The 22626-nt window shown below is 41.2% G+C and overlaps 1 protein-coding gene across 3 annotated transcripts; it reads right to left on the reverse strand.

Moving 5' to 3' along the window:
* Window positions 1-503: 503 nt before the first annotated feature.
* Window positions 504-21878, reverse strand: nat8l2 (N-acetyltransferase 8-like 2). Of its 3 annotated transcripts, XM_083770997.1 has the most exons (4): window positions 21821-21878; window positions 19463-19588; window positions 4473-4535; window positions 504-1213 (listed from the first exon to the last, which is right to left on the reverse strand). In XM_083770997.1, the coding sequence occupies exon 4, from the start codon at window positions 1209-1211 to the stop codon at window positions 507-509; it is 705 nt and encodes a 234-aa protein (XP_083627123.1). In that variant the 5' UTR covers window positions 1212-1213; window positions 4473-4535; window positions 19463-19588; window positions 21821-21878; the 3' UTR covers window positions 504-506. The 3 variants fall into 3 exon arrangements, 2 of the variants coding, with proteins under 2 accessions (XP_083627123.1, XP_083627122.1); XM_083770996.1 differs by lacking the exon at window positions 4473-4535; XR_014569633.1 differs by lacking the exons at window positions 504-1213; window positions 4473-4535 and adding an exon at window positions 18017-18187.
* Between the last annotated feature and the right edge of the window lie 748 nt (window positions 21879-22626).

Raw genomic sequence — 22626 nt, forward strand, 5'->3', positions numbered from 1 at the left:
AGCCTTGATAAGCTTGATTGGGAGCTTTTTACTAAATCAGTGTGGACTTTTTGAGGGGCGCTATAGCCCCAGCCCCCTCAAAAAGGACATGGCTCAAAAAGGAAATGTACACAATCTCTATAGGCCTATTATTAAATATTGGAAGTTGAGGTCCAGCTTGAATTTCCCCCTTGATAGAGGAATATTGTTCATTTATTATTTCATGATCACCATTTTGCTGTAGCATATAGGCTACAAATCAAATTGTTTGTTTGATTATTATTTTTTTGGAGTGGTGCAACCACTCCTACAACCAGCAATGTCCGTGCGTGCGTATGCCTGTGTATCTGAGCACGAGTATATGACTTATTAGTAGCAGTAGGGGGCGCCAGAAACAGAGAGATGGGTAGTGCTGCTCTGTTGCCTGCTAATGAGAGAGAGAGAGAGAGAGAGCGAGAGAGAGAGGTGGTGGGGGGGGGGGGGGGGGGATGTTGAATTGCACCACTCAGTTCACACAGGTGTGTTTTTTAGTCCTGTATGCGCTTTTCCATTTTGAGGATGGTGACCCTAGACACCTTCACCACCCACCCGGGAGACTCTCCGGTGGTGTGCGAGAGCGTATGGTGGAACCCCATCTTCCTGTACAGAGCCACCGCGGCGGCCTGTGTGGAGCTGGTCTCCAGCGTCACGCGGGCGAAGCCGCGCTCTTTGCAAAAGTCAATCACCGTCTGGGTCATCCGAGACCCCAGGCCGCTTCGCCGGCAGGACGGAGAGATGATCATCCTGAATAGCTCGCCGCACACCTCCTCCTCCTCCGTCGTCCCGCTCCGTTTGGCCACCACGGCCACTATGCCGACGAGCCGAGGCGCTCTCCCGCCGCCGTCGACCTCGGCCTCCGCCACCCAGAAGCAGTCGTCGGGCCGAGTGAGATAGCTGGCGGGGATGTCCAGCATGTCCGTGCGGAGCCTCGACCTGACGTAGTCGCTGTATAACCTGTAGCAGCAGTGGTAGACGAACCCCACCCAGCCTCCGGCTAACAGCAGGGCCCATGGCGCGGAGCCCAGGAGGAGGTAGCCGGCAGAACAGATGCCGAGACTGATGGCGAGGTAGAGAGGGCTGGTCATGGCGTTGTAAAAGCATGGGTTGATGTGCTCCAGGATGCCGTGGCTGAAGAGGGTCCGAACGGCGTCCTCGTCGGAGGAACCGCGGTACCGACGGATCACCAGCTGCATGTCTATATAGGAGAAAAGACGAGGTCATGAAATGAACGGTGGTAAATGTTCATTTGCATTTATGCATGTTTTCTTTTGTCCTCCCGAGTTCAGTGTTGAGTTATACGTATGTGAACATTAGATATGTACCAATTTGCGCTGACGTCAGGGATCTCAATATATGGGTGTGCTTTGCATAACGTCTGTGCCACACGAGTCAATATAAGTGAGGTATGGGGAGAGAGAAGGGGTAGAAAGAGGGGGCGGAGAGGGGCATAGAGGGGAGAGAGAGTGGGAGGTAGAAGGAGGGATAGTGCGGAGAGGTAGAGACTCAGAGGGGAGGGGGAGAGAAGGGAGGCAGGAGAGAGGGGAGGGAGTGAGAGAGGGAGAGTGGAGATAACCAAAGGGCAGGGTAGAGGAAGGGGAGGGAGAGAGAGAGAGAGGGGAGAGAACCTCTAGTTCTTTAGAAAGAAAAAATGTGTCAATGTTCCGATACGCTACTCAGCATTGACATGGCTGTGTGGGTGAAACAACAGGCTACTCTTTCCCCCCCTCAACAGTTGTTGAGGTGGTACCCAGCATTGCCAGGGTTAAAGCATGGGTCAAATAGGCCCTCTCTTTCTCTCTCTCAAGCTTATATACGCTTGTCCAAATTTACATAGATTTCGGTCTACAAGGGAGAGGGGAGAAAGACAAGGACAATATGAATAAAAGGGTTAGGGTTAGGTTAATAATAACAATACAAAGTGAATGTTATGGTAGACTGTATGGTAGACCTATGTGGTGCATCATTAGGGCACGCCATTCCAAGATACATAAAGATGTATTATTTATTCCGTTATATTTGTGTGCATTAGGTGTGTATGTTCTATACATTTCTGTATTATTTCTATGTATGCCCAGCTTTTCCGGGTTTGTGTGAACACAAATATTGGCTTGTGATTGCATGGCTGATCACTCCACAGTGGTGATTTGATTGGCTGAGGAAAGTACATATTGAAGATAAAAGTGAGGGCAGAAAAGTGAAGTGAAGTGAGGACGCAAATTGTGATTGGCCAGAATGAGATGATTTATGATGATGTATGATAATGAGAGTGCCCTTCACTTCACACTGAGTTTGGGTAGTTTTCAGTGGGTAGTTTTCAATAGTAAAATGTTTTGGGGTTTTTTTCATGACGTTTCCGAACTCGCCAGCACTGTATAATTCATATCTGTAGCAAAAACAAGTGTTACGCAGTTATTGGTAATGGTTTGGGAGCTTATACTCTAAGTGTGGGAGTCAGTGGGACGTCTGTGTTCCTTTATTAATTCCGTTATCTATCGTGCAGCCTAGCCCCTTTTGGAACCCTCGAGTCCCGAAAGGGGCTATCGTGTAGCCCACATAGTAGCACCAGTCTGTAGGTAGGCCTACTCAATTCCACTTATCATTAATCAATCTAACTGTAACACGAAACTGCCCTTTTTCGCCTGAACGCAATTGTTTTATACCTATTACTTTAGGTGGCGGCCTACTTACTGTAGTGTAAAAGTAGGCTACGAGCAGTCTCGTATTCCTACAAACGAGTCCCCAGACCCAGTCCCGTCAAATGAATTCAACAATAAACTCAATTCACTGACCGAGTGGAATAGTGAGAGTGGCGACACGCTTTGATCTCGCCGCAAAGCGTAGGTGCCCATTTAGTTCCAAAAATTGGAACTATCCCATGATTGAGATAGGATGAGCACTTCCGCATTCCATTGTTACAATGGGAGTCAATGCTAGTGTCCAAACTCTCTTACTAGATTACTCCGAGTGAGTTCTGAGTGTGGCTAACCTCGCGTCATCAGGCTTTATAGCCTGGCTAAATAAAACAGACTCAAGTCCATCCACAAATCACACTGTGTGTAATCCGCCAGCAGGCAAGTTTTTTTTTGGCAACAGCTGATTCGCGTCTGGCTTTAGCCAGGCTACAGGAAAGGCAACCCATAGTTAGCCTCGATACCCAGGCTTTCATTTCGTCTGCGCGAAAGATGAAAGCCTGGAAAAAGCCGTGGGCTGAACCAGTCTAAAAGTGGGAGTCAACCCTTCCGGGTGGGCGTCGCTCTAAATGATGTGACGTAGCGCTGCACTAGGGGGGAGAGGAGGGGCCGGGGGTGACGGACAGATTGATGAGATCCAATCAGGGTGCGCGCTTTTCTGAGGCGCGACCCTCCCATCTAGGCCAGAAATGTCTCTGCTTAGGTCAGGCTAACCCATAGTAGTCAGGTGGAAATTTAGAAAAATTGCCTAAAGGAGGTTAGAGCCTAGCAGATCTAATATAGAAATGTATATTATGATCTGATGTACAATTCCTGTAATTAGGTTACTCCTAAATATGCAAATTAGTGGCCACCATTACAAAAACTGTTTAGTACTTAAAGGGGCCAGGGGTTGAAACACCTGCCCACCTGTCCATACGGAATGTCAGAACAGGAAGGGCAGGTGGGGGAGAATCAACATATGGAATGTCAGAACAGGTAAGCTCCATATATGGAGATATGAGGGTTTGAGGTCATATGTAGTCTACATATGACCTCAAACATCAAACCCTTATATCTCGATATAATGTAGAGTTGCTGGCCGACTCCATATATGCCAGATCTAGGTGATGATCCAGTCTTCTCGTTAGATGAGGTCAGTGCTGTGATCTTCATATATGGAGATGGCCATATATGGTGGCGTGACGTGTCACAAGGCACCACATATGGAGATCTAAGGGTCTTCATGGTGCCGTGCCCATATATGGAGACGTGATGTCGCGAGGTGTGACCATATATGTAGGCATGCGTGGGTGACGGACGGACGGACAGGAGATGCATATAGTAAATGCGACCTACAGTCGCAATAAGTCCATAGACTTGGCTGCCACATGTACGTCACAATAAGTCCATAGACTTGGCTGCCACATGTACGTCACAATAAGTCCATAGACTTGGCTGCCACATGTACGTCACAATAAGTCCATAGACTTGGCTGCCACATGTACGTCACAAAAAGTCCATAGACTTGGCTGCCACATGATGTCACAGGGGAAAGCCAGATGTTGGAGGGGTTACCACCATCCCCTCAAAAAGTTGCCTGACAAACAAATCAATCATGGAATCAATGGATCATGGAGTTTAGTTTTACCTTACCTTACCATTCATGCCGGTATAGATTTGAAAAGATTTGTTTAGCTTCAAACCACAAAGGACTATATTGTAAAACACAACTTTAATATTGCAGTAATGTCCCTTTTACAATAAAACAAAGCAATCCCTTACTGTATTGGTGGCAGGCTCACGCAACAACTCTTTCTGTCGTCTAGGATTGTGCCTGTGGGGCAACTGAAAGAAGCATGTAATATTGAATTTGTTATTGCTGTAATAACTTATGGGGTTAAAGTCCAAGAAACAACTAGCTCACTTGTGTAGAACTATTAACCTTGCACAGTGTAGCCTATCATTGTTGGTAGTGAACAGGGTTAGTCCATAGGATCAAAGTGCACTGGAACCTATTCTGGGAATTTGATAATAGACGAACATTCAGCACACAAAGTGCACATATGTCGTTATGGTGTGTTGTGAGCTTATAGTCATTATCAGCGAAGAGATTGAGGATAAAAAGGGAGGGGGCCAAGGACAGACCCCTGGGATACCCTGGTCACGAGAGGGGGTGGTTTAACGTCATTAATGCACGCCTGCGATTCTGCAGGTATCGAAAGCAATGCAGAAGTGCATTAATTACGTTAAACCACCCCCTCGAGTGTAATATTGCAATTATACAACAGTTACACTTAAAACTAAGAGAATCGCTGAAAAAATCTAATTTTTTCAATGACAGATGTAGTCACTACGACCACAATTTAGTTTTTTGCAACAATTTTCTTCATTTTGTTGAGGAAATGCAGAGCCAGATCACTCATAGCATCTTCTGAGGATAGAATTCTGGATGAGCAGGACTAGCCTGGCTAATAAGCCAGACTCAAATCACACTGTCGTGTGGCAGGCAATTCTTTTTTGCCAACGGCTGATTCGGTCTGGCTTATTAGCCAGGCTAGAGCAGGACATGTACAATGACAGGACATGACAATGTGCAGCATTTTGAACGAAACGGGCTACTCCTGAAAACTTTGGAAGGCAATGTTAGCCAATCAGTATAACATCTGAGAAATACAACAGACTCGTCTTGATCACATGACTACAGAGATCATGTGTACCGATTTGCGTGAGATTTGGATGAAATCTGTGCGACTAACATAAGCAATGTGTTTTGCAGAAATCGGCCTCATGGTGGCGCTATAACCGGCAGATGTGGAGGGATGCAGGGACAATAGTTTTCCCATGGCCTAGGGAATGCGCATATATAAGTTGTATACAGATCATGCAGTTATAGCTAAAAACAGGAATTATAGCGCCACCATGAGGCTGATTTGGAAATCAGGAAATTCACGGAAATTGCACACTGTGTTTGTGATTTGTGGCATTTTGTTTGAAACGGACCAATCATGTGATCTTTGGAAGCCAATCTTAGCCAATCAAGATGGAAGAGGGGAAATGGTGCAGATCCGTGTTGATCACATGACTATGGAGTATGTATACCGAATTGTGTGATGTATGGATAAAATGTGTACGAGTAATCTACAGAAATGTGTTTTGCCCAAATCGGCCTCATGGTGGCGCTATAACAGGCCGTTGAATAATATTTTGGGCAGAGGTTCGTCGTTGGCATCCAGGGAGTGTGTGCAAATTTTGGCATGGATCGGGCCAACGGTGGCGGAGATTAGCTGGTAACGGACAGACAGAGTGCAAAACATACTCTCTCCCCATGCCTTTGGCCTGGTGGAGACAATAATGGATTGTTAAATCTATAGGGATAGACCTAGCTCTGGTCCAGAGCGTTGGCGAGTTCTCTCTAATTACAACATGCTAACACTTTGAGTCTGGACCAGAGCTAGGGATATACCCAATATTTAACAATAGTTTTTGAAACATTTGTCTTCATGTTGTGTAAATTGAATGTTATGAGTCTGAGCCTTTTACTGAGTCTGAGCATTCAAAATGAGTAGGTGATACTGTCATGACTGCTCCTATCCAGCAGATGTCACTCTCCCTTCATGGTCTGCCCCATCTTTATATCTTGTCACACCTGTATTCAGCCTGTTGTGTACATTTGCTTTACTCCCCAAGTCCTGCTGAAAAACTGTGACTCCAAAATCTTATGAGCCTCAACCTGATATTTCAATCTCTCGGCTAGAGATGCAGGGTCTGGAGCCAGGCTAGGGGTACAAGGTTCACTAGAAAAACAAACAAATGGGTCTGGAAAACAAGGGCAAAGGAGAATATCGTGAGGTCCGGTAAGTGTAAACGCAGCTCTTTGTTTTTTGAGTAAACAACATGGTGAAATAGTTGTTATGTGCCAAGATGACTGGGGGTGCATGGTCCAGTGAAGCGCACATATTATTGGACAGTGACACAGTATAACAGCCAGAGAACCTGAGAGAGCTCGGCAGAGAGGGATCTCATATCTAATAGCGTGATGAAGGCTGTGTGTTTTAGTGCTGTTGTGCTGAGTCTTCTCGCAGTGGGCTGGAGTGCTCCAATGGTCTGTGAGAAGCTGTCCAAGCCAGTGGAGAAAGAAGTAGATGTAAGTCGCTCTCCTCCTGATTTATACTTAATTGTATGATGGTGCATAAAATGCAGCATAATGTGTGCAAAGTATAAGTAGGCTAAAATAATATATAATATGGCTCTAACAGAGAGTTTACGATCAGTTGAGGCATTTAGCAAATTGTTGGATGGGAGCGAATGGAACCCATGCATTCAGTACAAGGTAATACAGGCAAGGTTTTGGTTTAGCTCAGCCTCAGCAGCGATGAGACAATCCTTTTTCTACGTATCCTTTGTAATTGAGTATGAGAGAAATAGAAACCATGCACACACCCTTTCCCTGTTGTGTAACCTACCCTGGCCTGGACATTAAAATATGCACATAGATCTACATGCATCGATTGGTAAAGATATATACAGTAGCCAATAAGCACATTCAAAGATTAAGTTAACATGAGTATACATCAAGGGGATATCATTAGACGCAGAGCTGTGCATATAATTGATAACATATTGTGCAACACATTGATTGAACACAAGCTCATGCAGATGATTCCAGGAGGAACTATAGTCAGGAGAGGAGGAGAGAAGAAGGGAGAGACAGAATAGGAGATAGAGAAAGTTCCAGAATCAAATGCTTCATGTGTGTTGCTGGTACGGACATGCCTGTCCGCGCGTCCACACCCACAATAATTTGCATTTGAATCTCAACCCAATCTGTGTGTGCACGTGTGTGTGTGTGTGTGTGTGTGTTTTCAAGCTATATAAAAAACATAATAGATGTTTCAGAAAGTGATATGATTTATTTTTTATTTCAGTTAAAGGGGACCTGGTATGTGATAGCTATGTCTACGGAGAGCTGTTGGCAGGCACTGTTACTGAATTTGTTTTTGTGGCCAAGTCTTTCAATGGACGTCACCTCCAAAGGCACAGTGAACACTTATAATGCCAATGTAAAGATGAAAATGTAGGTATATATTGAGCTATGGTTCTTCATTTGTTTTTCGTGCTTAAATATTTGCTGCTGAAATTATAGCTATTATAACCTTTGCTTCTCCTTGACAGGTATGGATATTGTATGAATGAGACTGAGAACCTTACAGTTAGCAAGGGTATGTATGTGTATATAGCTACAGTATATGTACACAAAGTATACAAACATTACATGTACTGTAACTGAGTGTCCAGCAGTGGTGGAAAAAAATGTTTTACTTAATTAAAAGTATCAATACTGCAATGTAGAACTATACGCCTTCACAAGTAAAAGTCGGGAATTCAAAATGTACAAAATGTACGGAATTCAAAATGTATTCAACTTTACTTCATTCTTTCATTTCCATTATCAGCTTCCCAAGATGGCACTGATCCTAACGAAGTATACCTACATACAGGTTGCCCTGACTGTGTTGTCCAAAAGACGAGCAGGAGCATCATGTTCATGAGTAAGGGACATGGTACATGGTACATGGACATGGAGCATCATGTTCATGAGTAATAATATAATATAATATAATATAATATAATAATAGGGACATGGTCACAAAACCAGACAAAGAGGAATCACCAACGTAGAGTTGAATATTAGACATTTGCCAGAATAGAAGAGGTTTCTAATGTTTCTACTGTCACTTGGACTTGTACACTCCATCGAGTGAAATTGTATAATTAATCAACGGCACAATTGATAACTCGTAAATTACGCAAAATACTATATATATAACTACATAACATAAACTACAGGTTCAGGGTTGATTTCCAATCGAAGGGAAGAAGTATTACATTGCTAAACGAACAATGATGGTCATATTGCAGTAGTATGTTGTTTCGGGAGATGTTAGATTTGATGTACTATACTAGTTTCTTTTGAGCTCTAAATTCTTCTTCTTTACACTTACAGTATGTGACAATTTTTGTTGACTAGGGTTCTTGCCATTTACTGCAATCTCTCTAATGTACATCATCACATGGCTTATGTCCATATATGTACTGTATGATATCGTATTATATCATCTCTTCACCAGGTAGGAGAACAATTGTCACCGCTGCTGAAATGACAGAGTTTGAGAAACAGGCGGAATGTCTTGGCTGGCCAAAAGTACAGGTTTTGAACACAGATCATGGTGAGAATAATTCTGTTTAGTTTTTCATTAGGCTCATAGACGCTTGCTATCTTTGTGATTAGCCAAGCATAAATAGAACAAGCAGCACCACCTGATGTTCTTTTCAGCAGTTTACCTAGTGACCTAGTGTTGAGATATGCTGCTGTAGAAATGTGTGTGTAGGTCTATGTGTGTAAATAAGGCTTTAAGTGAAGAAAGAGGCCGCGCTGCTTGCTTGTAGCCACGATACAAACATTATTTTAATGAAAAACAACCAACATTTGGGCCAGATAAGGTCTTCTTATGGCCCCTACACACTGTAGGAGTTTTAAAGTTGTCGGCGAGTCATCAGATCGCTATGTATTTCACACTACAGGAGTCTTTTAAAAAGAATCGGCTGTCATATTATCTTTGTGGCTACACAGGGCGACATGTTTGTGATAGCGCTATAGCAAGACAGGACGTTATAATCTTCAGTTTCATTAAAGGACCACTTCACCACTTTTCAACCTATATTTATATAATAGGTCCTCACTAATAATCATGAAAAAATGGCACGATTTTTTTCTACTCAGTCTGTGTCTCATAGGAGGGCTGTGGGCAGTTTAGAAACCGTCTTCCAGTGACATCATCATTAGTCAGATTTATTTTTAAACAAGATTTTTTTACAAAAATATTTAGATTTTCATTATCGTGAGAACGATGGCTTCCATTTTCGCATTGCAACTTTTCAGTACTAGAAAGCCTGCAGTTTCTATTAGCTTGTATTCCCCATCGATGATGTCACTGGAAGACTGTTTCTGAACTGCCCACAGCCCTCCTATGAGACACAGACCGAGTAGAAAAAAATTGCGCAAAATAGACCTAGTATATGAAGATAGGTTGAAAAGTGGTGAAGTGGTCCTTTAAATAACACACAGCGCACAAGGTCCAAAAGTTTGCTCTGCACTGTTGATTCAAGTGAAATGCGTAACGGCAATATTGGGCTAATATACCAATATGTACGACATAGGGATTTACAGATGGAATGAAGGTTATATACAGGGCTGCACATAAGTGGTGCGCAGGTGCGCATGCGCGGTAAAAATTAAAAATGCGCTGTCAATCAAGCGCCGGGAAGCGCTTCTGCGTACCAACAGCTGGGGCCGCCCAGAATGATTATTATGGCCAGAATACTAGAAAATGTTGTGGCGAGAGCATTTCCCACCGACTGCCACTCAAAGTGGCTACTGGCCCAATCACAGCGCGTCCTTACTCAAAAGGGGGAGGATCCATGCTGCTTTCTGCTAGGAGCCTGGGAGGAGGCGGAGGGCGGTTGACAGGAAAACCTTACACAAATAGTTTCGTCTTCTCTTCTCCGTTTCAGATAGCAAACTACTGTAGTCCCCGGTGTAAAAGGTCATGCTTTGGATGCTTTGCACTCTTCCCATTTGCCGCTGTGCTTGTGTTTGTTTTCCGGCTGTTGGAGCAGCATGGTTGCTCGTGTGCGATGCCGTCTCAAAACCCGAATCCGAGGCAGAAACCATATTAGCGTCTCTCACAGCCTAGGCACCGGCCACCGACTTTTTACGGGTACTAAGGTTTTAGTTCCGACATAGTGGAGTGGGAAGAGTTTAAAGCATTGCGGACTGGCACTGCTGCTGCCCAACATGAACACCGTGTCTCGACATACTGTGCCTTATTATCGTAAAGTCGGGTAGTGTACACTGTTTATTTTTGCACCGAGGAGCCATGTGTTTCTGACTGTCTGACTACGTACGTCGCCTCATCTAAAAACAAAAGGGAACTAGGGAAGCCTGATGTATGCTTCGCCGTACGATGTGTCGCATGTTAAAAAAATAGCTGATCTGCAAGCTCACAACGTGTCGCAACACGTTGTGAGCTAGTAGATTGGTTATTTAAATACAAAATAATAAAAAATCTAAATATTGCTTTGATGCTCATATCATATTATCCTTAGGAAGTATTAAGTTGTTAACTTGTTTTTATTATAATATGCATTCCATAGGGCTGGACCACACATGGACCTAGATTTTAGCAAATTTATATATTTTTAATAATGGGATGAATCTACAACAAGAGCCATTCTAGGGCTAAATCTAGAGTTGCAATACCCTCCATTGACTCCCCACTCATCCAATAAATATTGTTTTGCTATAAGTTATTCATCCCTCTTTTATCCATCTGGCGAGACGGGTCGCCGCATTTTAGGAGCACCAAGCAACTCCTCCAGGTGCTCTTCTGAGTACTAGACCAAAAAAGTTGTGTGCAGCCCTGGTTATATACCTTATCATATGACAGACAGACAGACAGCAGTGCTGTGAGCAGTGTGCTCTCATTGACTGTAATACAGGCCTTATCGGGGCGCAGTCGCACAGAGGGCGACAGAGTAATATCAAACGTGCTAGATATTCAGAAATGGTCGGGGAGGTGTCGGCGGACTCTGCGAGCTTCAATCCCTGAAGAAGAACTCATCTGGGGTTGTTTTTCATTAAAATACTATTTGCATCATGGCTATGAGCAGTGCGGCCTCTTTCTTTCTCATTTAAAGTCTTCTGCACCGTGGTCAGCAACTCAGCAACACTGGTGTGTGCTCTTTTTTCTTGTTAGTTTCTCATCATTCCGTTGTGTTTTTTGTGAAACATAACCTGTGTTTTTCTCCACACAGGCACAGAAAACTGCAAAGACTATACGCGGGCTCAGGAGTTGAGTGAAAAGGAAATGGAGGAAATGGCAGAGTCATTTGGCAAAAGGCTGTGCGATATGTTTCTAGACCTTCTCATATGTTTTTTCAGAATCCTGGGTCTAACCTGCATTGCATAACGATTATAGAGCACCGTCCGAAGTCCTGACGTAACTCGCTCATCCCTTCGATTCCCCTGGTTCGCGGAAGTAATTTCTCTATGGAGAATAACATGGGGTGATCTTAATATCGTCTACTATAAGCGTTGTGGTCCAAAAATAAACAAGCTGTCTCGGCGTTATTGTCAGGGAGGTGTCTCTGTATCGTTTGCAACAGTCAGTCACTCATATATGATACAGTCTGCTTCTAGCGAAAATGTAACTAATTCAGTAGCAGTAACATTTGCGTTTTCTCTCAGTCAGTTGATTCTTCATATCCATATGAGTGAAGCGGCCGGGATGACATGTATATTTTTCAAACACAGTTCTTATATGAAGCGATCTAAAATCCCCCCTATGGGGATTACAATGCAACTAAAAAAATACATGAACCTGGGGACAGACGCCCTCTACTGAAAGTGACGTCAGACTTCGGCGCTCTATTATCATGGCATAATTATCCTTATTCAACCTCAAAACCAGTTTGGATTGACTGAATAAAACACTCACGCGATGAGGATCCTCGTTAATTTGCCTAACTCATCACAGTGATTTTGTATAGCAAACACTTTAGCATTTTGTTTTGATATGTAAACTGTGAACTCGGAGTTTGCATGTTCTCCATGTGTCCCCTAGCCTATAGGGTAGGGTGAGGTTCCATTCCCAGCTGACCGGACCATTTGCTGCATGTCACTCCCTTGCTCTCTGTCTGTATTTCCTGTCTCATTCTTCACTGTATCTGTCTGAATAAAGCATGATTGAAAATGCCAAAATAAATAAATAAAATAAGCATTTTAATCTGATTTTACTGCACTTTTATGTATACAAAGGGTGTGATACATCTTGCCCCAATGCATTTCCAATGGAAGTCACATGGTTTGACACAACATTTGTGTTGTACGGCTTTCTGCTGTGTTTCGACTGCCCCCCACCCCCTCATACAACACAAATGTTGTCAAACCATGTGACTCCCATTGGAAATGCATTGCGAGCTTGCATCCGCTATACATCTCATACAACAAGGATACATCAATCTGTTGCGAAGGTGTGAGTCAGGCCAATGAGCATTCTTATACATGGAGACACAGAAATACTCTAAAGGCCACAAGTGATGCGCAGTATAAATGTGAAGCTTTGACCGGCGCAGAGAAGATCCCAGAGACACAGGATGAGAGAACACATTCAATTAATAGAAATTAAAATGAAAAAATACACTTGTAAAAATGAAAACCTTAATTAAAAAGTGAGATCTACAAGTTGTGTGAGACTTAAGAGGTTACTTTAATCATCCCCTCTGGACTGTTGCTTTCTATGTGAAACACACAGTGCTGGAAAGTATAGTAAAGTAGGCCCTACCTTTACTTTAGTACTGTAGGTACTTAACTTAATTAAGTAAAACATTTTGGTATTTGCAGTTTACTTGAGTATTTCCAATTTCCAATACTTTTACTTTCACTCGGATCCAAATATTGTACTTTTACTTCACTACATTTATTTGACAAGTTTAGTTTTAGTTACTTTGTAGATTTTGTTTATTATTACTAAACATACATTAACCACTTCAGCCCTATATACATTCCAGCCATTTGAAAATAGCCGATCTACAAGCCAATCTACATTTTTATTCATTTGAAATCTTGAAATGGCACTACATTTGTTTTCCAAGACACAAACTGCCACCCACCCCTGCACTAAATAGTAGGAAGTCATCACACATTGACTTGTAAACTATTAATTAATTAATTAATTAATTCATTCATATAATTAGGTTGCTTCATTATCTAGAAGACAGTTTTCTGGTTTCACAGGACTGGTCTTGTTTTGTACAGAATATCATAAAATGACCGATTAGCCCACATACAAGACAGTGAAGCTACAATTAAATTAGTATGTTTCTGCATTTACTCAAATCAGCAAGGAATGCACAAGTCCAATACTTTACAGCAGAGGAAACAAGAAATTAGATGGAAAATCACATTCATAGCAAGTGTAAATATTTCAAACATGAATTTGTTTGCCTGCTATTTCACCATTTGACCCAAGTTACACAGATTCGTTGTTGATGTGTGTATGGGGTATTTAGCTATGCTATTGAGATGCAATTCCGTCAGACCATTGACTCATTGAGAATAAAGTAGTGATTTACATAGCTGTGTGTATACTATAAGTTAAAATGATATGGTTTGTGATCAATATGCAATAAAGACCTACATGTCACTAACTTAGTACTATAAGTTAAAATGATATGGTCTGTGATCAATATGCAATAAAGACCTAGGCCTACATGCTTGAGAGTGAGAACCTTGTCCTTGTTCATCATGTTCTTCTCCATCAGAGTTGGGGTCCGTTACTCAAAAAAGTAATACACTACACATAACATATTACTTTTGAAAAAGGTCATGCCTTACATTACTTGATTACTCCCTGGAGAAAGTAACTAGTTACACTACTCGTTACATTACTTTTGCGTTACTCCATAACATCGCCTGTCACATAATTTAACACTTAACAAATCTTTATAATCCTAATGAGGACGACATACACAAGATCTTTCTTTATGCTCTTTACCAGGTTGTGGAGGAATAAAACAAAATGGGCCTTTCCAAAATGGTCTAGTGCAGTGGTTCTCTTGACCTTGTAAAACTTTTTCTATGCAAACTTCTAATCGATTATTCAATTAATCAAAGCACCAGGGGGGGGTCATGTACATGGTATGTAACAGTGGATTTTAACCAGTGGTCCGTGGACCACCACTGAGCCTTGAGGGTGTTCCATGTGGTCCCCAGCCAAATGATGGAGAGTTGGTACACTTATTAGATATTTAACCTTTATATCTTTAACTTATTTTGCCTGTTGTTTCTCCTAATGATAATGGTACCAACATCAATACAGAACGGAATTGTGGACAAAATCTTATCCTACGACAACATAGTATTTAGTTTGGGGTCTGTGAGGCCAAATCTCATCAAATGGTGGTCCATGGCTAAAATGCAGAATACATACTGGACCTTGATATGAAAATGGTTGAAAACCACTGTACCACGTGGTTCTAGGCAAATATTAACTTTCCCAATATATATTAAAATTAAATAATGAGACTGAGAGATATCAGTAGCCTATGTTCACAGTGCTTTAGGATCCCTTTCTTTATGATGTGGAGTTCCCTGCTCCATTGCTCATTAAATGTAGTTTTTCATTTCGGCATTTGGTTTATTTATCTCTGCATTAACTAACTAGTCGTTGTGAGAGCACACATTCTACAACAAACAAACCGACCCTCCCACTGGCAGTGTTGCCAGGTTTTAGAAGAGAAACAAGCAGCCATGTCTATGAAAACAAGCCCAAAATAAGCCTGACTGGGCTATTATAAAACAAGCCCAAAGTCGCTTATAATAAGCCGACATGGCAACACCCCAACGCCTGCTCTGTCTCTGTGACAGTGGGAGACTGGGAGCTTGCTGTGGAGAGGAGCAGTGCTGCAGATATTTTAATACCGAGACGACGTAAATGACAGTTATGACACAAGCACTGTAGGCTATATCACAAAAAAACGGACATTGATGTGTCCGGCCAGAGGTTGAGGTGGGAGGAGGACAGGTGGGTCTAAAACCGGATGTCTGGCCACCCTACGAGTCCACGACAGTAACGAGAAGTGCTGTGCTGCTGACACCGGTTTGACATGTTCTAGTCCGCGACTCAGCTAGTGCATACTGCGTTGCCAGCGCAACATTAGTGTTCATGTTCAACTCATCTCCGTTGTGTGCATTATTCTCCAAAGCAACACTGCTGAAAGCAGCCACATGACGCAAGTAACGAGTAACAGCAGCGCTACAGCGACCAGTAACTGTAATGTGATTATCAATTTGGAGGAGTAGTGTCGGTATATTACTCGTTACCGACCAAAGAGTGTCGTTACAGTAACGAGATTTTCCGTTACTTGTTACACCCAACTCTGTTATCCATGAACAATCCTGTTAGATTTTACAGTAGAATATTTTATTGAATCTCCACCACTTTACACCTACGCAGGGTATCTGCACATTTCTACATTTAAGACCTTTTTAATACCAAATGGTCAAACATTGTGTATGAAAGAGGAAAACATGAAAATGGTAGATCTACAAGCTCAGAACTGAACGCTTACGCGATGCAAACAATGTCACTACTTTGAACTAACACCGTAATTATGCTCTTGCAAGACCGACGTACAATAAGTCAAATATGTTATGATAAACTATGACCTACTGTTTATACCATTCTTAAATCTGCTCAAGTCTATTCCTACTGTAACTGTACAACAACTATAGAATGTAGTGTTTTCTTGCATTCTGTGGTTTGGTTTATGGGTGAGGGGAATATTGTGAATAGAAGGAAAACATGTGATCTATTATTCTGCATATTCTGCTGTGAGTTACATTTGGATTACATTTAAACCCATATTCATGTCATTGTATGAGTCTTCCTCACGTTCCACTTGCTATTCAAGCAGAACCATTCAGATAGATGTGACAATCAAGTACACAATTAGAAACCATTCAGATATATGTGACAATCAAGTACACAATTAGAAACCTAATTTGCACTTGGTCCAAATGAAGCTGTTAAATTGTGTTTATAGTTGTTATTGTTCATAAGAGAATCTTAATTTATCTTGCTGTTACATGGTGTGTTATTGCCTTCTAAAGTGTATTTCATGTCATTGACTGGAATTACCACATGTTAATAACAAAAAAGAAAAAAAAGAAAAACAGAAAACACCTCTGACTTGTTTGCCTTTAACATTATTTATGCTAAGTTTACTTGCAATTAATCAACACATTGATCAAAAAATAAATCATGATGCAACACTTTTACGTAGATGTGCTGAAATGTACCGGCCTCTATTTAATCAAATTGATGTTCAGTGCTTGATGTAGTAAAACTATTTCCACATCGACCACAAGGGAGCAGTTTAAATCCATTGTGTACAACCTTGTGAAAGTCTACATCTTTTGAGCTCTGGTGTGAATTTTCTGGTGCGTTTTAAGGTTGGACATTTGAGAGAAGTGTTGTCCACACTGATCACATCCATAGGGTTTCTCTCCAGTGTGCATTCTCTTGTGGTTTTTAAGGCTGGACATTTCAGAGAAATGTTGTCCACACTGATCACATCCATAGGGTTTCTCTCCAGTGTGAATTCTCTGGTGCTTTTTAAGGCTGGACATTTGAGAGAAGTGTTGTCCACACTGATCACATCCATAGGGTTTCTCTCCAGTGTGCATTCTCTTGTGGTTTTTAAGGCTGGTCATTTCAGAGAAATGTTTTCCACACTGATCACATCCATAGGGTTTCTCTCCAGAGTGAATTCTCTGGTGCTTTTTAAGGCTGGACATTTGAGAGAAGTGTTGTCCACAATGATCACATCCATAGGGTTTCTCTGCAGTGTGAATTCTCTGGTGGCTTTTAAGGTTGTGTATTTGAGAGAAGTGTTGTCCACACTGATCACATCCATAGGGTTTCTCTCCAGTGTGAATTTGCTGATGGATTTTAAGGCTGGACATTTGAGAGAAGTGTTGTCCACAATGATCACATCCATAGGGTTTCTCTCCAGTGTGAATTCGCTGGTGTGCTTTAAGGTGGTGTATTTGAGAGAAGTGGTGTCCACACTGATCACATCCATAGGGTTTCTCTCCAGTGTGAATTCTCTTGTGTTGTTTAAGGCTGGACCTTTCAGAGAAGTGTTTTCCACACTGATCACATCCATAGGGTTTCTCTCCAGTGTGAATTCGCTGGTGTGCTTTAAGGCCGGACATTTGAGAGAAGTGGTGTCCACACTGATCACATCCATAGGGTTTCTCTCCAGTGTGAATTTGCTGATGTCTTTTAAGGTAGGATTTGTAATGGAAGCGTTGTCCACACTGGTCACAGTCGTGCTGTTTTGGTTTAGCCAAGATTCTATGTTCATTTACTGTTGGTAAGACAGGGAGGCCAGACTGATGATGCAACACTGGATTGGAAACAAAGATAAAGGAAAAACACATTGAGAGGTTGAACGACTTTTATGGACTGAAATGTACATTAACTATTACACAATAATAATAAATTACATGATTATATAATGATTCAGTGGTAAGTAATAGGCCCACTACAAGCACTTGAGTGAATGAACCTGTGAGACAATATAAAGGCCAGAACACGATCTGAATCAAATTACAATGAAAAGAAAAGCGGAATATTGAGAATGCAATGTTTTAATTATCCAAATATGACAGGTGAAAGGGGCAAGTAACATACCATTGTCTTTGGGTTCCTCCTCTTCAGCAGAGTCGAGGTTGACCGAGTTCATCTTCTCCTGAAGTCTGGAGTCCACAGTCAGATCTGATCAGAAATTATTGATATCCTGGAGCAGTTGTGGAGAACGGACACAGAGCAACTCTTCTTATACTAGAGAGCCTGAGGTGGAGCCACTAACTGTGGATTAGTGGAAGAGGAGAACAATAGAACCGTCTCTTAGCCAATCACAACCTAACGAACTGCTGCATACTGTAGTATTAAAAGCATAAATGTATGTACTGTCAGTACAGTGAATTGTTACTGAAGCAGAGACATATTCCTTCAGTCACAACAGAACCAAGTAGAACCAGCTCTGATGAAGAAACAACTGCTCCTTATACTGTGATCTTCATTCATCTTATAAAATGTTATATGCTTTAAAATGACAAAGTTTACTATTGACTCTCTATTTTATGTTACTCGCTAAATGTGTGAACACATGTGAACACACAGCACTCCTACAAACCACAGATTAACAACAACTCTTGACTCTGAACATTTAACCAAGATAAATAAATCACAAGTAAAGTCTACCAGTTATTTGTTTTCCAAGACACAAACTGCCACCCACCCCTGCACTAAATAGTAGGAAGTCATCACACATTGACTTGTAAACTATTTTACATTATTATAATTAAGTTGCTTCATTATCTAGAAGACAATACTTCCAATACTTTTACTTTCACTCGGATCCAAATATTGTACTTTTACTTCACTACATTTAGTTTTAGTTACTTGATTTTGATTATTATTACTAAACATACATTAACCACTTCAGCCCTATATACATTCCAGCCATTTGAAAATAGCCAATCTATAAGCCAATCTAAATTTTTATTCATTTGAAATCTTGAAATGGCACATTCTGCATGAGTACTTTTACTTTTAGTATTTTAAGTACATTTTACATTTACTCAAGTATATTTTGAATTCCGGACTTTGGCCCGACTCACACCTTTCGATCTAGCATACAACATTGATGCATGCTACAGTAGATACAAAGGGTGTGATACATCTTGCCCCAATGCATTTCCAATGGAAGTCACATGGTTTGACACAACATTTGTGTTGTACGGCTTTCGGCTGTGTTTCGACTGCCCCTCACCCCCTCAAACAACACAAATGTTGTGTCAAACCATGTGACTCACACATTGTATTGTGAGCTTGCATCAGCTATACATCTCATACAAGCATACATCAATCTGTTGCGAAGGTGTGAGTCAGGCCATAGACTTGTAACAGAGCAGTTCTATATTGCAGTAGGCTATTGATACTTTGAGTACTTTTTACACCACTGGGAATTAGTTGGTGAGTGCTAATGTTTCTGTAGGTGTAATCACCAACTTCCTGTAGATGGATTGTAGTTTAATCACCACCTAGCTGTAGATGGATTGTAGTTTAATCACCACCTACCTGTAGATGGATTGGCGTTTCCGATGTTACTGATGACTCTCTTGTAGACCAGAGTGGTATCAGAACTATACGGCCCAACTTGTCCTCCATTAGCCAAACCAGCAGAGCAGGCCACCTTGGGTGTGTCTGTCAACACACAGGAGCATTATTAAATTGTTTAATAGAAAAAGTGCCCTTCTGGGCACAGGTCTCCACCAGGAGGATAGGAGTGTGTGTGTGATGTTTGGCAAAATGTTCAGGAGCAATATAAACGTGTGTGTGTGTGTGTGTGACGCGGCTTGGCCTGTTGTAGCGCCACCATGAGGCTGATTTGAAAACTATCAAGTGGCATTTCTTCCAAAGCCTAGTGGGAATATGCATGCAGTTTCACCACAATCGGACGCTGTGTGGAGTAGTTGTGGCGATTTGTACAAAACGGGTACAAAGCGGGCTACTCCTGAAAAGATCACATGACTACGGAGAGCATGTGTACCGATTTGCATTAAATTTGGATAAAATCTGAAGGAGTAATATTAGAAAATGTGTTTTACATATGTCGGCCTCCTGGTGGCGCTATAAAGAGCAGATGTGAAAAATTCCAGGCAAAGGTTTTTCCTCGGCCTCTAGGGAGTTGACATGCAAAGTTATCCACAGATCCGTGAAGTTAGAGGTAAAAACACTTTTCTGCCAGTTATAGCGCAGTTACGGAGTGCAAAACATACTCTCTCCCCATGTCTTCGGCCTGGTGGAGACAAAAACATAATATTATACTATTAGGCCAATACATCAATCTTGTTGTAAAGCAGCTTAATACAGCTCCAACAAGACAAAGTATATACGGTAGGCTATTAAAACTAAACGGTCACTAACAATACTCTATTAATATTAAAATAATATTATTGTCTGTCAAATACAGAGACAGGATTTATTATCATTTATCATTAATTACTTGAACCCTAGTACCTCTGTTCTGGAGCAAAAAATTGCAGTTCTCTTGTAATGTGTTGAACTAGGCATTGTTGTGCACTTGTATATCTGCTATTTTCAGCAAAGATATATAGTGTAGAACAAAACAGGGTCCTTGGGGATCCAGAAAACTGTAAACCTAAATATTTCATTCACCTTAATGGTCAGATCCTCAATGACATTTAATAGTGGAAGACAGTAAAGTCATTACTTTGGTTAAATGTAGAGTGTGACGGTACCATCAATATTTACACATAATCACTCATTAATATCCACTTTAAACCTCACGGGGTCCCCCAGGGCTGTATTCAAGGTCTTCTAGTATTTATTTGACAAATATAGCAGATCTACAAGCTCACAACATGTCACACTTCTTTGTGAGCTTCTTTGTGTGTGTGTGTGTGTGTGTGTGTGTGTGTGTGTGTGTGTGTGTGTGTGTGTGTGTGTGTGTGTGTGTGTGTGTGTGTGTGTGTGTGTGTGTGTGTGCCAATTAATAGTTATGCTACGGTTATTTTAAACTGATTCACAGAACTATAGTTTCAGTTCATTTAATTTCCTATGCATATGTTGCCCCCCTCCGCTAGGGGTCAGAGGGCGGGTAACCAGAGTCTGTAGAATGTATCCACACTTTTCCTGGGCTGTGTGTGCTCCAGTTCCTGTCGATTTGATCCAATGAAAGCCAATGAAACTGGTCAGATGACCAATGATATCCAATGAAATCAACAGGAACTGGAGCACACACAGCCCAGGAAAAGTGTGGATAAGAAAAGACAGCAGGCTCTGATGTCGCTCTTTTTACTGCTGGAATAATTCTGAGAAATCTCCATTTCAAATATCAAAATAATAGGACATAACAATCACTTCATATATTCAATTTATTAGGCTATCAAGAATATATTGGCTTGGCCATTTGAACACATTTAACACAGACATTCCTTCCCAGTATTTCCACTAAATACAGTGCAGCATTATCCAACAACAATACACATCACCAAAAATATACAATACTTTCTCTCCATAAAGGCACTTAGTTGTACTGTATTCACGTGAATACTCACAGCATTACCAAGATACAAATAAGAAAACAGTGCTTGTCTTTTATGCAATAAACCTCATCTGTCATTATCCTTGTGCTTATATAACCAACCATCTCCATGTTCTCTTCACCATCTATGCTTTAGTGTCCGTCCCACCATGTGACAACATGCTAACAGTAACAATAGTATTAGTATTGGACACGTTAGTATTAGTATGCTACACAGCAGCTAGGCAGCACAAACCAGTGTTGTACAATACTCCTCAAAACGTATTTTCTTGAGACCATACATGAACTTATAGTTCAACCCTTTACAACACATACATGTTTAACATTCATATCATTCATATCCTGATCATTATATTCGTTTTACTAACCTGTAGAATGTATAAGAAAAGACAACAGGCTCTGTTTATATGTCGCTCATTTCACTGCTGGATTTATTCTGAGAAAGAGTCCGCAAGCACGTAGCATAATGATCCCAAAACCGCAGGCGCCCTCTAGCGGCCTGGGTGTGAAACAGCAACCACACTGAAACCATTATCACCAATGCAAAGGCAATACAAATATCTGTTACCTTCTGTGAAATTAAAGGAATGACTAAACTCAATGAAACTTAAAGAAATAGGGGTACCTGTTTTTCTTTAATCTATTTCCAACCCTCTACACATATTTGGGGAATAGTGCTTAGTATTCAGTCTTCATACATAATGAAGACTGAACATAATGTTTACTAAGCATTCGTATAGTATTTCATATTAGTATATCATACTTACAGTATATTAGTATATAAACATACTTACTAATCGTTTGTTCGTTGTTAAAGTTTGTAATCCATTTAATTTAATCTTTTGGGGATTTTTTTAAATTCCTACCTTTGATATACATGTATACTATTGTTACACACTTGGATAAAAATGATGATTTTCCAGTGTGCAGGAATTGAAGGTTTATTTATCTGTAAACACACAGACAGAAGGCACACAATAACCAACACTGCTCACGTTGTTGCAAACTCTGGTCCTAGGTAACTTATCACAAAGATCACAATACTAGTCAATAAGGTGCATTCAGTTGGTATACATGAAATAGCAGTAATACTCTTGTATTTGTTTAGTGTACAGAAACCACAAAATGACTTCTCTTGTTATCCACAATAATCACAATTATCAAATACATAAAA

This window comes from Protomyctophum parallelum (genome assembly GCF_964188405.1).
Source record: "Protomyctophum parallelum genome assembly, chromosome: 8".
Lineage (NCBI taxonomy): Eukaryota > Metazoa > Chordata > Actinopteri > Myctophiformes > Myctophidae > Protomyctophum > Protomyctophum parallelum.